Below are 15401 nucleotides of genomic sequence, written 5' to 3' on the forward strand. Positions count from 1 at the left end.
GAGGGTCCCCAGTTCAAATTTCTGAAGTGCAGACAACGGGTGTATGTGTGGGGGAGGAGAGGGTGGTGGTGGGGGGCCCGTGGGACTGAGCACCAGCAATAGAAAATCCACTGCATAGAGGAGAAAAAAGCATTCCTCTCTGGTCTGGCAGGAGTGCCTTTTTTCCCCTGGCTCCCACCAGAGGCTTTTTACAAAACATGTGTTGCTGACATGTTGACAGATTGCTCAGTGAAGTGTTAGGCGCATGCACACGGCTGGCCATTTAGGGGGACATGGCTTCCTACCCAACATCCTCTACCTGAGGCACCATGTTTTATACATCATCCCCCAAAGAAAAAAAAGGAAACAATAAAAGGTAAGGGAGTTGCTTCCTTTGTGAGGATAGCAGAATATCATAGAGCAGGGAGAGACTGCGTATAATGCTGCCTTAGCTGAACTGCGGTGATGGGGAGGAGACAACGGAAATGAGCATAAGGGAGGGAAATGGTTTCAGGCAGGAAAGACGGAGATAAAGCAGAAAGGTGGGAAAAAAAAAAAAAGCGCTCGAGGATGGGTGCACGGTATGCTTATGTACGGCAGGTGAGCTTGTTAAACCGACATAAAAACTCACAAGACCTCCTTCTTTGTCTTCCTGCACTAAAGCCACCAATGGAAGGCGGCAGGATGAAATCTGATCAAAGGCCAGCTTCCAGATCCAACTTCTGCTCCTATCAGGGTATCGACAGCACACGTCTTAATCGCCCTGCGGCTCAAAAAGTGCTGCCGTGGCAACAGGATGGAAATGGGGATCATAATGTATTCATGGTGCTGGCGACCTGGGGGCTGCGGAGCACGCTCTCTGGGGACTGCACTTTACCAGAGCCAGACGTGTCTGGGCAAAATCACTCCACACAAGACAGCAGCAGAATACTGAGGAGCCATGACAGGATGGAGGGAGGGAGAAAGTAAGACAGAGGAAGAGGGGCAGGTAGGAGAGAGAGAGAGAGAGAGAGGCATGGACAGAAATGAAAGACGGTGATAGGAAACAAAGATGGAGAAGGGTCGGGACGTTAAGCAGCGGATGTCGAGCGGCGTTCGAGATTATTGAGAGGACAGGAGGGGAGGTTGCTGCGTTACTCCAGCGCTGAACTGAAACTTCAAAACACAAAAGACAAAAGATCTGAGGCTCGAGGAGGAAAAAACAGGATGTGATTGGTGGGAAAGGGCTTGCTGGGATGAGTGGCTCTACCTTGAGAAGCCCGATGCTGCTTGACCAGGTGGGTGGTTGGCTGGGAAATAAATTGCAGAGGAAATTGGTCCAGATTATCAGGGCCACAAAGAGACATGGCCCTTTGGCCACGGTGCGAGGATGGATAAATGGACGGATGAGTAAATGAACAGAGGGATGGAAAAAAAAAGAGGAAGATTGATGGCTGAGCAGATGGATGGTTCGGCTAAATTGAGAGTCCAGTTACCCGCCGTCCACCATCCTAGCATCTCCTGAAAAATAAATGCTTACATTTGAGATACATCTGGCTTTTTCCCCGGCTGAATGTAATGCACTCCCTGACTCTTTCCACCCTAATGATCCCCCTCCCGCCCCTCCTCCCTCCTCCTCCTCCCCCTGCTCCTCTCACACATGCACACATATATATTTATATACACATTCACAATCTAATACACACCCGCAAAAAAAAAAAAAAAAAAAAAAAAAATGCTCACATGCACAAACAAACAAACAAAGCTATAGCCTGACCTGCTTTTCCTCAACAGGAGGGCAGCTACAACAGGCACCATGCCAGGTAAACATCCTCAAGCCTTGTGCACTCACTGCAGAGGGTAAAGCTCAATGCTGGAAACTCACTCTAAAATACAAGGGATAGTCAATTATGTTTAGGGCTGGGAAGACATTCTTAGAATATAGATTCCTCTTATGTGGCCCTCCTGCTGTATTTAAAAAAATAATTCAATTAAATAATACAACACGGTGTTTGCTGCATTTCATGCCAAGGATCTTTCTGTAACAGAAAGTCATAACACTTCCCCCTAGAGGTGATGATTCCAATGCATTAAGTCTCCCAAAATGAGAGGATTCACCTGCAGACTGCGGTGTGTCCTTCTGCACTAACTATCCTCCACACGTAGTACACCCTCAGGCATTCAACCTAGGGCCACAGACAGCTCCCCTGTCTGTCTTTCCTCCTTGCCTTTAGCTGACAGGTTCTTCGACTGCTAAGCTCCAACGCGGACCGCGGTGTTTGTGATGACTGTGCAGAGCAATCAAGGGAGAGAAGAAAGAAAGAAAGAAAAACAAGAGAAGGTGCGATGAAGAAGGGCGAGAGGGGGAACGCGGGCGAAGAAGAGGTAGAGAGAAACAAGGACATCAACAGCGTGTTCTCACAGAGAGATGACCCCTGGCCATCCCGAGGCATCTGGTTTATCTGGCTGTCTGGGTAAGCCACGCACACACCTAATGACTCCAGACTGGTCCACGTCCCATAGGTTTTTTTTTGTTTTTTTTTATCCGGGATTACGGATGGGGAATGACAATGGGCTGGTAAACTGCGGGCCCGCACGTCTAAGAGCTCATATCAGACAAGGAGTTCTCCGTGATGAAAAGACCGGGGTGAGTTGAGATCAAGGTTCAAAGTTACTGAGAAGTTGCAGCACTGGAATTTATATTCACGATATCGCGTGTATCATGAGTGGATCTTCTCAAAACATTCGGCATATAGTTTTAAAACAACCTATATTTTCAATGCGGCTGGATTGCTGATTTGTATGCATCATGAAATGTATATTACTTCTCAAAACGAAGGTCAACAATACCCATAACTCAGAATTGCGCATAACGTTGGGGGCCAGCGTGGAGCTGTAGTTTGGACTCTAACCTCCGTTTTTTTTCCCCCCCTCATGTTGCATGGCATCGCTGAACAGACCTCAATCTACTTCTGCAGTGGAGATTAGTAATCATCTGGGGTCTTCATATTGATGGCCAGGCTCAGCTTGTTTGCATATTTACTGGCCTCAGAGCCCAGTCGCCTGAGGTGAGAAGCAAATTACATTTCTGCTTACCCCCACGCACACGACTCTCTTGCACTCTTTCGATTTCTATCCCTCGTTTTCTCCTCCTTTTTTTTTTTTTATTTATTTATTTTTTTTTACAACCTTGTTTCTCTTAACATGCTGATCAGTCATCTTGCGGTAAGCATCTTTGCCTGCCCTGGTTGCATCTGAATAGCGGTCTCATTTGGCTAACATCATCACAGCGTAATCTTGTTGGAGAGAGCAATCAGTTTACTTTGGAATTAGGTATTCCGTTGGCGGGCCCAGAGAGAGGAAAGGCTCACAGGGTTTAAAGGATGCAAACGAAAGCATGCGCTCAAGAATACAGTCTTGAGCCTGATTGGGTGATAACAACCCACACAGGCTCCATGTGAGAGTAATGAATGGCCAATGGGAGGCCTGAATAATAATGCAATTGGATTAAAATCCAATCACAAGACGGTTTTGTCTGTTGACTTTGTTTGTGGGGTATGTTCTACAAACCAAGTTCATGATGAGAAAGATGCATCATGCTTTGACTGGGGGCACATAATGTTCTAATATAAAGATTACCACTCTGTTTACTACAGCCTGATCTCTCTTGGCTGTCTGTCAGTCTTGCAGGATTTTGCTGATCTGATTTTAGTGTACGTAGCGCGCGTCGCATATAGAACGAGCCTCCTAACGCCGTGAAGTGATAGTAACAGTAGCTGTTCTTTGCCCGTCTTAAATCAGTGGCTTATTTGGAGAATGGCTGCCACAGGTGGTGAGTTACTATTTAATCAGGGATTTTAATGTCTGGGTTTATCACGGAGACATGTATCAAGCTGGCACACTCTGCGGCGTTTCGCAGAACCCCTGCCACTCGTTGGGAGGCCATCTCTGAGGAGAGGCTCTCTGATCAAATCGATTGACTCCTCCAGTATGATTGATCGGTCAGACAGGTTGGAGGTGGAATAGATTAGATGACCTTTACGTTCTCAGTGTCGTCGGGCCTCCTACTGTTCACTGCACTCAACGTTAAGAGGACGTCTCGGTAATACCTGACAGCACAGTTTTACTTTCGAACCATTATGTTCTGTACCGACACGCGCTGTTCCCTCTGCCAAAGCATAGTCCAGCTGGTGGCCTCAGAGACCTTAAACGACACCCATCCTGCCCATAAAACTAAATTTATGAACCCACCTTCCAGTCTGAAAATGGCAATTAGCGCTAAGGAACAAATGTGTTACTTCACATGATATTTGAGAATCCCTGGCCTTGTGGGTGGCTTAACTCCCCATATCCTGAAGTACAGGAGTGGCTGTTCCACACAGCAACCCTTTGCAGCCCCCACCCAAACACTACCCCCTGGCCAACAAAAACAACCCCTGGGAGGGGTAGAGGAGACGGGGAAATGTTGAGTCGGTGATAGTGTAGCCCCAAAGCTCCTAAACCACTGTGGCTAGCAGGATGCCGTCACAGCTGGCTCTGTTCTTTCCTGTGGGCCCGCTCCACAGAGCTCAGCCTGCAGGGAGACATAAACCTGTCGGACTGGTCACTCTTTCCACCGCCCTCCATCTCCCTCCTTCCTTTCCTCCCATTACTGGTGAGTTTGGCAAAAGCCATCTAAGGAAAAAGCCCTATGGGGATCAATGTGCAGTACATTTCCACACAGACAAAATTCTATGACCTTTTCATTAGGGAGTATTGACGAACAGTATTCAAAAGCCAGTAAATGTTTCCTTTAGGTGTCTGTGAATAAGATGAAGTCCTCCCCGTCTCAAACCCTGTTGAATCCCGGTCTAGATGATTAGAAATACATTAAGTTATTATAACTTTAGTTCAGGAAGTTCTATTTCCCGCACTTGCCTATAAAGGTGTGCCTTAACCCTCAACCCCGACCCTTAAAGGAACCAGGGGCCAAGGAGCCAAAGCTTCCTGAGATGTGCCCCCACCCCGAGTCCCTGGGTTCCTCTACGTCTGAAGATCATCACCCATCTACGTATTCCATCCCTTTCATCCATCTCCTGGACTCTACTCCCTCCATCCACTTCCTTCACTTCCCTGCCAACCAATAAACTTCCTTGGATCAGTTAAGGGGGGTTTAAGCACTTTGGCATATGATATGCTAGAAGAATGAATGATCATTTGCCCCATAGCACCTGTTTTGGTTCCATCATATATCACAAAGGTAAATAAATGCATTTTTAATATCCTAATGTTAAATAAAACACCTCAAATCAACCAAAACCTTGCCCAACCTGACTGACCTCTGCTGATTCCAAGAAGAGAGAGAAAATAACCTTCACAAAGCAGAACGTCCGTAAAGTTTTTTAAAATACGTTTTTTTTTTTTTTTTGCCCTTTCTGTGTGTCTAGTTATGTTTCTCCGTATCTGCTTCATCATTATTCTGGTGCGCAGTCCCACGTTTGAAAGAGAAAAAAGAAAATCATTTGAATTCTGGGGACCCAAAGGAGAGTGAGCAAAACCCAGAGGTAAGATCCAAGCTCGCTCTCCGTGCCCTTCCGTTGGCTGCCTACCTGGTAAACATCTCCACAAGCTCCTTGCTTTCAAAACACGTCAACCGGTGCCTATGTACTTTAGACTGGCCGGCCAAGCAGGAATTGAGACTTTATTTGTTTTTTACTTTTCCCGTCTCTCTTCCGAGCCACCGCACATAACCTGTCTGGCATTAATGATGTTGTTAATAAAATGCGGCTGGTCTGTGGGTGGATTTGCCTGGCAGGCCTGGTGCCTGTCCTTCTCAGAGATAAGCCCACTGCTGGCCTTATCTACCTCCCACAGCCCCACCCAGCAGTGCCGAGCTCTGGACACACAACCAGTCAACTCATCACTGGCTAATTACCACCTCTGACTGCCTTACAAAGCAGGCCTGGACTCACATTGCTACTGCTGCTGCTAAGACTGGCTCTCCCCTACCTTGACTCTCCAGTTCTTTGTCTTTTGCTTCCCATCCCTTTTCCCTCTAAACTTTCCCTTTCTCTCGATGTTCGTGTCTCAGTTTTGTTCAATCTAATTCATTTGTCTGACCCAACGAGCTGTTTTGAACAATAGTGTGAGTTTTATAGCAGTATTTTGTCACTCAGAGTCACTCTATTACTGCAGCTTCTTTGTTGGTGGTCAGGTAAACCCTTTCACGTATGCCCATGAATCCTGAAAAGGACTAATGTCATTTATGTTACAGTTCCTCTGTATGGACTTAAGTCATTTGTGGGCTGGAGTCGGTTCAATCTCATAGCTTCAGCAGAGCAACCGAAGTCACTTGTGTTACAGAGGGAGGGAGCGGTTTCTTTTATTCAATTGTTTTCCACTTCCACGAGCGTGTGCCAAGGGGGAGGAAAGCGCCGGCTTAACACGCTCTGCAATTCAACACGGCCAGACGCAGTCCTATTAAGATTTAATGTGCCATTCTTCTGCTTGTGCCGCTGAAAAAGACTTGCAGGCTGAGGAAGAGAGTGAACAAAGAGCAGGCAGAGCCAGGGCCAGGGAGAGATGAAGAGAGTGCAAGAGAAACCGAGACAACTGCTCCACGGGCCGGCCATTGTCGCACGACTGATGTCAGTAGTTTTAAAGGGATGCTACATGGTGGAGGGGTAAATACCAACGGTGCCATTAATATGATGTTTTCACTCAGTGTGTGTGGTTCTGCGTGAGGACGTGAGATTGCCTCTGTTTCGTCCACGTGCCATCCCCGCTATTGTGGCTACCTGCTTAAGAAAGAGGTCAGCTGGATGAAGCCACAGCATGAGTTTTGCCTCTTGGGCGTTGAATTATGTTTCGTCTAAAATGCAAAGTGCAAGCGCGCAGGTGCTGCGAGGGAGCGCGTGCGAGCGCGTGCCCGTTAATACGCGAGGGTGTATGTGTGTGCGCTTGCATGCCTAAGCAGATGACTGATTGAGCAAGCATACACGTGAGAGACAGAGTGTGTTGGATAGGGGGGGGAGGATGTGAATATATGAGGAAGCTAAAGAGTTGCAGCGCTAGCCATTGTCATTTATGCCCTAAACAAACAAACACAAAAGCTCCTCTATTCTCATTTTGATTGTTTTTCTGCAGCCCTCATCTGACAAAGACCAATAAATACTTTATACAGTGCATAATGTGTGCAGTGTGAAGCACGGGGGAGAGAGAAAGAGGGCGTCCTCACGAGGGCATATGCTTTGAATTCCTAATGACACTCCTGTTAACGTTATTGGCACTGTTGCACAAGGAGGAAACGCACGGGGATGCTAAGCCGGGGAGTCAAACATCTACTTTAAAAGTACCTCACTCTCATTTTCTTTCTCTACCTCTCTTTCACTCCATAGCTATTTTCCTCTCTCCCATAGACACTCGCACAGAACATGCCCCCCACACACAAACACATACACAGGAAAGACTCAAGCCCAATTGTGAGAGCTCACTCTAGCATGAGGTCTCTTTTCAGTGACTGCGTTGTGCCAGAAGTAGCTATTCTCCCCTGACCGCCTCTCCTCCTTTCAAAGCCTTGTAATCAGTGCGCTGCTCTTTGTACCAGGATGTCGCAAGACACCCCGGCAAAAACACAGCAGAATTTCTGATGAACGGCAGTGGCTCAGAGTTCGGCTAATCAGGTCTTGCTCATGTCGCTTTCCTCTTATGTGAGCCCTTTTTGAAGCAAATAAAGTCTTTGCAGTTTGGCACATTCTTCTTGGCAGCCACAAAGCAGCTGTTGGATCAATACACAAAGTTAGTTGGGGGAAAAAAAAAAAGAAATACAGTACATCCAATAGGAGCCTGTTGGAAACAGTTAGTACAAAACATGGACTGCCAGGAGCCTGTTCATAGTTGAGGGTATTACTGAATGTTTCCATGCTGCTGACCCAAAGACTTGATGTAAATGAATTCAAACATTTCAAACAAACATGCCGCGGTTAGTGAATAGGAGGAGGAAAATATAGTTCGGTAGGTTTAAAGAAATGTGTCTGGCTCCCCATCGCAGACTTTCATATTAGAAATTTGCTTAAACTTTTTCAATCATATTAGCATCCTCTGCATTGTGGGGGAATATTATTGTTTTTCACTGAGTATTAGTATTTCATTTGTATTTTTCTCATAAATCTGAAATGTATTTTATTGAAGCTGAGTGCATTTTGCAACGTCTACGGGGACGAAGAAAGGGGAAATCTACATAATATAAATCCATATATGGCCCAGTTATCTCTCTCTCTCTCTTTCTCTCTCTCTTCCTCTGTTGCACCCTCTCTGATTGATTCCTTTATCTGAGGGAAGCAGAAGACATGCTCTGTTTGCTCGCACAGTGGCCGGCAGGAAAACAGAGAAAGACACTTATTAAAAAGGTCATCTCACAGAGGGTTAAAATAGCAGGGCACAGATCTCTCTGGGGGGAGCAGCCATGCCCCTCCTCTAGTGAAGGACACAAGAAAAGGTGTTGCTCAAGGGAGCTGGACCCGTAATGAAAGAATGGCCACCAGGCTGACAGCCCATGTGTGCACTAGGCTATTCAAATACCTTTAGAGGCGTGGAATTGAAGAATTGACAGTGAAAGGATCTCTGAAAATGCAATCTTTTGAATTAAACTCTGAGCTGGAGGTGTTATTTTTATTTACAGTGTGGGCTAGCTAGCAAACACGAGTGGAATTGAGCTGAGGAGCGAGGTATTTCTTTGGCGGGCAGGTCCGAAGGCATGTTTCCCTGCCTGCCAGTGCAATCTCATATCCAGCTTATGAACATGTCTCGTGCCAACTGAGAACAAAAGTCAAACTACGGACACTGTTTCGCTTTCTCCGTAAAGGATCAGTAACAATACAAGGGTGCACAGACAATACAGTGAGGGAGGGAGATAGTGAGACAAAGCATTTGTGAAGTGTTTTTGGAAAGGCCTATGGAATAGCTATGCCTCCAGTCTCCTGTCTCCTCCCCAGGGCAGCCTAAAGCCCTGTCGGCAGGATGCTGATCCCCACACGGAAACCTGATCCGCAGCCATCCTGGAGCCGGAGGGGGAACGGAGGAGCGCTCTCCCCCCACAGAGCCCCTCCACTTCTGCCCCAGAGTTAAAGGGGTGCTCTGGGGGAACATTCTTCTAGCCCTGCCCCAGCCAGCCTCCACTCTCAACTCTCTAGAGGAGCATTCTTCCAGCCCTGCCCTAGCCTTCACTGGGATCTCCTGGGGAGCATTCCTGAAGCCCTGCCCCAGCCCAAGACGGGCTCCCTGGGGACACATTCCTGCAGCACTCTCTCTCTTTCTCTCTCTCTCTCTGTCTTATGCTCTCCCCATCTCCCTCCTTCTCCCTTGCTCCCTTTCTCAGGCTCTCGCCTTCCTCCGCAGTCCAGCATTAGCGCGATCAATAGCACCGATCGCATCGGGGACACGAGGCAATCCATACCCATGCGCTCCCTTAGCGCACTGCAGTGGTCACGGCTTAAGTGCATGGAAAGGTGTTATACCTCTGCCAGACGGGGGGAAGACAATGGCGGCCATTGATCGTGGTGACATGTAACATCTTTCTCTTTCTCTCTGTCCATCGGGCGTGGTCGACATGCAGTTAGAATCTGTTTGGACTTTATTTAGTCTGCTTCGTCTCATTCCTCTTATGAAACTGCACAACACAGACTCGAAGTGTAACGAAGAGCAGAAAAAAAAACAACAACACGTGAGGCGGTGGGTGTGTACGGGCACGTCTGGTTCTGGTAATACACCGTACATGTTTGCGGGCTGCTTGCAGGCAGAGAAAGAGCCGAGTTCTGTCAGCAAGCAAATCTCCATATGTGGATTGGTTCCAGTCAAGCGCCGCAATTAGTTTACCAAAAATAAAACATTTGAAATTGTAAAAATGGGGAGTTTAGCAGGTGCTGGTGCTTGATTAGAAAACGGTTCTAATAAAGGATCCATCTGTGAGTAGAGACTTGATGTAAGGCAGATTAATTGGTCATGGATGTCTACATAATGCCACATAGGAAATCTCCTCCCATATTACAGAGAATCCACAAACACGCACACACGTTCAAAGCACTTAGTATGCCATCTAGAAGTTTCTTTTCTCCCACTGTGTTTGAATACTAATAGAGTGTTTCTGCACAATCACAATGCCCTAATGGCAATTAGATTCTTTTGTTTGGTTTCCACAGGGGCTCTTATCCAAACTGTGTTTTTTTTTTCATCATTGAGCAATTAAGAGTTATTTGTCCGTAAGACTGACATTTATAATAGACAGGCTTAATTAAAGAAAAAAAATATATGTATGACGGAGTCGGTCGTGGCCGCGCCGAAAGGTGGCCGAACATTAAAGACGTGCCCCTGGATCAAATACACAACTTTTATACATCTTCCCAACATGTTACACAAGCAAATTAGTAAAAAATTAAAAGAGAATTTTAATTCAAGCAGGCTTAAATAATGCCCTTTGTGTTTTTATTTTCTAGCTCCCCCCCCTAAACAGACTGCTCACGCATCTGTTTTGTCTTGACAGAGGTGGGTGTTACATTGAAAAGGGAAGCGGGAGGTCTTGCACTTAGCCTCCCTCAAACCAATGAGCGCCTTTGTTGGACGACAGCAATGCAAAAGCGAGCGGTGCATTGATTTTCACACCTTTAGTCGACTGTCACTTTTTAATTTGGACACACATGAGCACACTCAAGGAACAAGAAACTCCTTTGATGAACATGCATGCATTTCTACTTAAATGAGCACTAATGGGAGCTTCACACAGGGTTATATATTAAAAAAAAATATATACACACACACACACACACACACATAAATACTGTACCCACACAAACAAACAAAAGACTTGGTTCATGAGATCGTCTTATGGTTAATGGAAAATCTTTGTAGAACTCGTGGGAGATCTAACCTATAATTTGTGGTTTGCTGATTGTGGGTTGCAAAATATGAAATCCATCTCCGCTTGTATGTAAACAGAACACGAACTAAACCAGAGTTCTCTTTAAAATTTCTCTTTTGATACAATAAACAGCGGCTTCTGCATTTTAGTTTCTGTTTTTTTTTTTTTTTGTGTGTGTGTGAAGATAGGAGGGACTAAGTCTGTGCCAAAGCACTGGGAAATGTGTGTCAGATGGTGTTTCTCAATATGGGCCCATCAGGACGTGTAAAAGAGGACAGCAAGTCCAGGAGAAGCACATGGAAACCTTCAGTTCACATCATTAGTTCTGTCTGCCACCTTGTCAGGGTATTTATAGTCCTATTCATCCATCAACAGGTCAATGACACAGTCTGCCAATGGCATCCTTCTCTTTCAGTCCCACTAGGTATTACTACTGCAGCTAGCTAGCGCTGGGACCAGCTGAGGGACTTTCCTGGAGCAAGAATCTGTTTCCACTTGGTGGTCTGGTTACTGTGGGACCTACTAGCTGCGTGTTGCTAACACACACTCTTAGTGAGACATTAGAAATAGTGTAGTACTGTTTAAAATGGTAACACTGAAACAGCAAGGACGTGGAGCTCATACTATAAATACATGTGCTGTTATTTATACATATGAGGACACATGGAGGTCCATTTGTATGTCACGCTTGTAGATATTGATGTACCGCACATATAAATAATGTGCTGTGTGTGTGTGAGGCCTGTGTTGCTGGATATCCACCAAGAAAACTGGTAGTCTGCTGTTGTGCTCCCCTTGGTGCAGTGTACTAACACACATAGTGTGGCATATTCTCTGGTGAAGGCATAGAGCGAAAGTGGGAGTGGGAGAAGAGCTGAGTGGCAGAGTGGAGGGGAGGCTCGGTGGGCTGAACGTTGTTTACCTGTCAGCTGGCATTGATTAATCTTGTGTTCGGTGAGATCGCTCAGCGACTCGAACACCTGCCGGCAGCTGTCGCAGCTGTGCAGTGCAGGCTCCTCGTCCTCCTCCTCTCCCTCCTCTCCTTCCTCTGGAGAGAGCAGCCTCTTCCTCAGACGCCCGGTCTCACCATCCTCCGCCGCCCTCTCGAGGGCGCACTCTGGATCTGCGGAGCCACAGGAAATGACAGCACCACATAGTCAGAGGGGTGACCCACACAGTGAGGTACAACAGCTTCCTCTGGGTGACAATAAAATGGATTTCTCGACTCTGGATTTAATAAAAACAATAATAAAAGCTGTAATAAAAATGCAGGTTCAATTTGGGCCTCTGTAACTCAACCACTCATGCCATAACAGAACTGTTGGGCAGGTGAGGGTGAGAGATATACAGGCAGAGAAAGGTGGCACAATGCTCTCAAACACACAAATCTAATACACACACGCACACACGCCGCTGTTATTAGAAATGGTTTTACGTTGTGTTTGCCCTGCTTCACCCAAGCAAAACTTCAGTATATGAAACTAGACTGATGGGAATATGTGTAGTTAATAAATCCTGGATTGCAGTTTTGGCTGGACCAAAGAAATATGAAATTCTGCCAGTGAGTGTTGAATTGCATCAGTCAGCATCTATCAAAGGAGACAGGCCTTGCCATTTTATCCAGACATCTAGACCAGAACTGTGGATGTATAGAGTGCGGCACACAAAACCCGAGACTGGTGTGTGTTGGGCTGTCGTCACGACACACTTCCCTAAATTATTCAGCCTTGCTCGCAGGCAGCCGCGGGTCGCGCACATCAATATTCTTCAATCCATCTGCAGTTTTGTCTCTTGTTGGCTTTGTGCTGCAGCAGTGCCAGGGGTGGGCGCCTGACTACCCTGAACCGGGACTAGGAACCATCTTTCAAATTACCAGTCTAATCTGAAGTTCTTTACGTGATGCTACAATATTCTGACAGAGAATCAAACCCGCGCGTTGCTCACTCGCAGCGTATACGATACGCGTCTTCATTCGGAGGCACAGTAAAGCGAAAGCAGCTTTGAAGAGCATCTTATAAATAGGCAGCATGGCCTGCAGCCCTCTTTCTACCCCCGCTGTGACCATTACACTTAACAATAAGACTGATTAAAAAGCCATACTTGCAATCAAACAATCATGTCACCCCGGTTAGGCTTTGTGGGGGAGAGGCGCCTTTACACTTCACTGGCAGCCATTTTAAGCCCCACTGAAGCAAGTGTTCCTCAGCTTGTCTGGAAACTCCAGAGGGGAACGTTAGGAGAAAGCCTGTTTTTTTTTTTTTTTCTCTTCCACCTAGCACACAGTTAAGAGGGCCCGAGGAGAAGGAGTGTGTGGCACCGATGTGTGCAGGTGTGGGCCGCACATACATTGGGCGTACATAGAGTCGGGCGGCCATTTTAAGTCCTCCTTCTTTTTGGGTGCTCTTAAACTGTGAAATTCCTTGAGGAAAGTCGTTCCAGAACTCATCAAGGCCACCCAGGATTTTTTCTTTCCCCCACTTGCGCCAAGTATTGATGTAACATCACACCCTCCATTGTCCTTCCCTCTTGGCGACTGAGGCTCTCGGAACATGCCCTCTAAAAATATCAGCACTGCGGTCCCCAGTGGGACCATGCAGAACAGAACAGAAGGTGTTTCAAGAAAATGAAAATCCCAACCCAATCCTCACAGATGCAGGCCTTTCTTGCTCTGGGGGAAACACTTCTGACTGAGGCCAAAAGCCACACAATATAGACTTATGATTCATCCACACACACAGAAAGAGAGACACAGAATTCACAATATGCACTGAAATGTGAACACTTCATGTCTTTTTCTTTTACTGAGCGCCTGTGGAGGAGGTTAAGACTTTGATATTTTTTTTTTTTCCAAAGGCCTTCATGAATCATTAATTTGTCTAATATTACAGCGCGGTCTTGTCAGACAAAACAACTGATGACTACATTAAGGCACATTACGTTTTGTCTCAAATACAAATGCATGAATTGGGGTGGATTTTATTTTCAAAGAACATGCTGGTATTATTTCAAATGTTGTAGACCCTTGGTAATGACTGCATTATCAAGGTTGGTCTTGTTTAAGGTGATACGTTTCAGCTACGACTTCCGGTGAGCCCGTGCCGGGTCAGCGTGCTCGGTCGAGCTGGGTGACCTCCAGTGCACCGCTGTGATGCAGCACTGGAAGTGTAAACTGCAACATGTTTGGGGAGGGGACGGGCGGTGGTGGGTTGGGAAGTGGGAATGCTGGCTGTGGGAGCAAAAGGGAGGGGGGGGGGTTTGACACGGCAAGGTCACGTCCAACCCAGGGATTAAAGAGCCACATCAATACTGAGGTTCCTGTGCCTCTGGGCCACATACAGTAATCCATCAGATCAGGACATCCTCTTCTACCAGTCTCTACAGACTGGACAGCAGATCAATATCAACATGCTTGGAATGGCTGACAATCACATGTGGAATATTGGGAGGAAGACGTGCAGCATATTGAGAATTTTTTTTTATCACGCCTAACATCCGTGTTAATTTTCCTAATCAGGTATAAGAACGTAGATTAGGACAAGAGGGAAGCCACATTGACCACTGATCCATATTCTGATAAGGGCAGCTCGAAGTAAAGGTGGTCACAGCCATGACTGAGAAATTATTCATGGGGGGGATATAATGAAGATCTTACTTAAAGGATGTATTTTCAATTTTTATGGTATTAAAAGCACATTAATACTGTACCAATAAAATGAGGGAATCTGAACGGCGAATAGTGACATCTTAAGAGCCGTGTAATATCTGTCTGAGTCCAAATCCATCCATCATACACACACTTATGGTCTCTTATGGCGCCTAGTGACATTTATCATGCCACAACTTTCATCTTGTGAGTTGAAGAGTCTCCAGGACCCCCCGCCCTTATATTATTGAATATTTCTGCTCTTAAATATTTATAACCATTTAATTGATATTCTCTTCTCTGCTCCATTAGCCCCACACCGGGGACCCTTGGTCCCTAGCAGGGAAGCCTACGCTCATCCCCCCACTGTCTGGCCCACACACTGAGACAGGTGGAGACACTGACCACAGGGAGAAGGGAAGGGCACGAATGCACAGGCATAGAGTGGGGGAAAAGAAAAAATATGGCCAAGATGTAAAGCTTGAATTTAAATCTGAAAAGTTAACTCTCGCCGTGAACCCATGCCTGGTGATTTTTTTTTTTTTTTGTAATTCTAAACTAAAAGATTAAATAAAATATTTAGCGCCTACAACAAGGAAAGACGCTGGGAAAAGTTGTTGGGGGTACCAAGGAAATTTTGATATGCAACATGCAGTGGATGTCAAATTCAGCCCCAACATAGCAAGCACAAAAAAAAAAGTATAAAATCACTGAGGGCTATGCTCTTACTCGCCTGTAGATACATCGCGTCGAGCTCCACCCGGGTTTAGCCCGGTGGAACTTTCTTTGTGGAAACTTGGTGTCGAAAAACATCATTACTAGTGCACCCATCTCCTCATTTCCCCATCATTTCTCAGAGATCCTGATCTGATGATGCCCCCCCACGCCCTCCCTCCCTCCCTCATCCCC

The 15401-nt window shown here is 46.3% G+C and overlaps 1 protein-coding gene across 2 annotated transcripts in view; it reads right to left on the minus strand.

Annotated features, from left to right (window-relative positions):
- Window positions 1-15401, minus strand: part of LOC311489345 (zinc finger protein 521-like) — a 78518-nt gene that overhangs the window by 52565 nt on the left and 10552 nt on the right. For both annotated transcript variants that reach the window (XM_084546394.1, XM_084546395.1), the window contains exon 3: window positions 11772-11972. In XM_084546394.1, the coding sequence (XP_084402520.1) occupies window positions 11772-11972 (201 nt within the window). The remainder of the gene's footprint in view (window positions 1-11771; window positions 11973-15401) is intronic.

The sequence above is a fragment of the Chelon labrosus genome (genome assembly GCF_963514085.1).
Source record: "Chelon labrosus genome assembly, chromosome: 6".
NCBI lineage: Eukaryota > Metazoa > Chordata > Actinopteri > Mugiliformes > Mugilidae > Chelon > Chelon labrosus.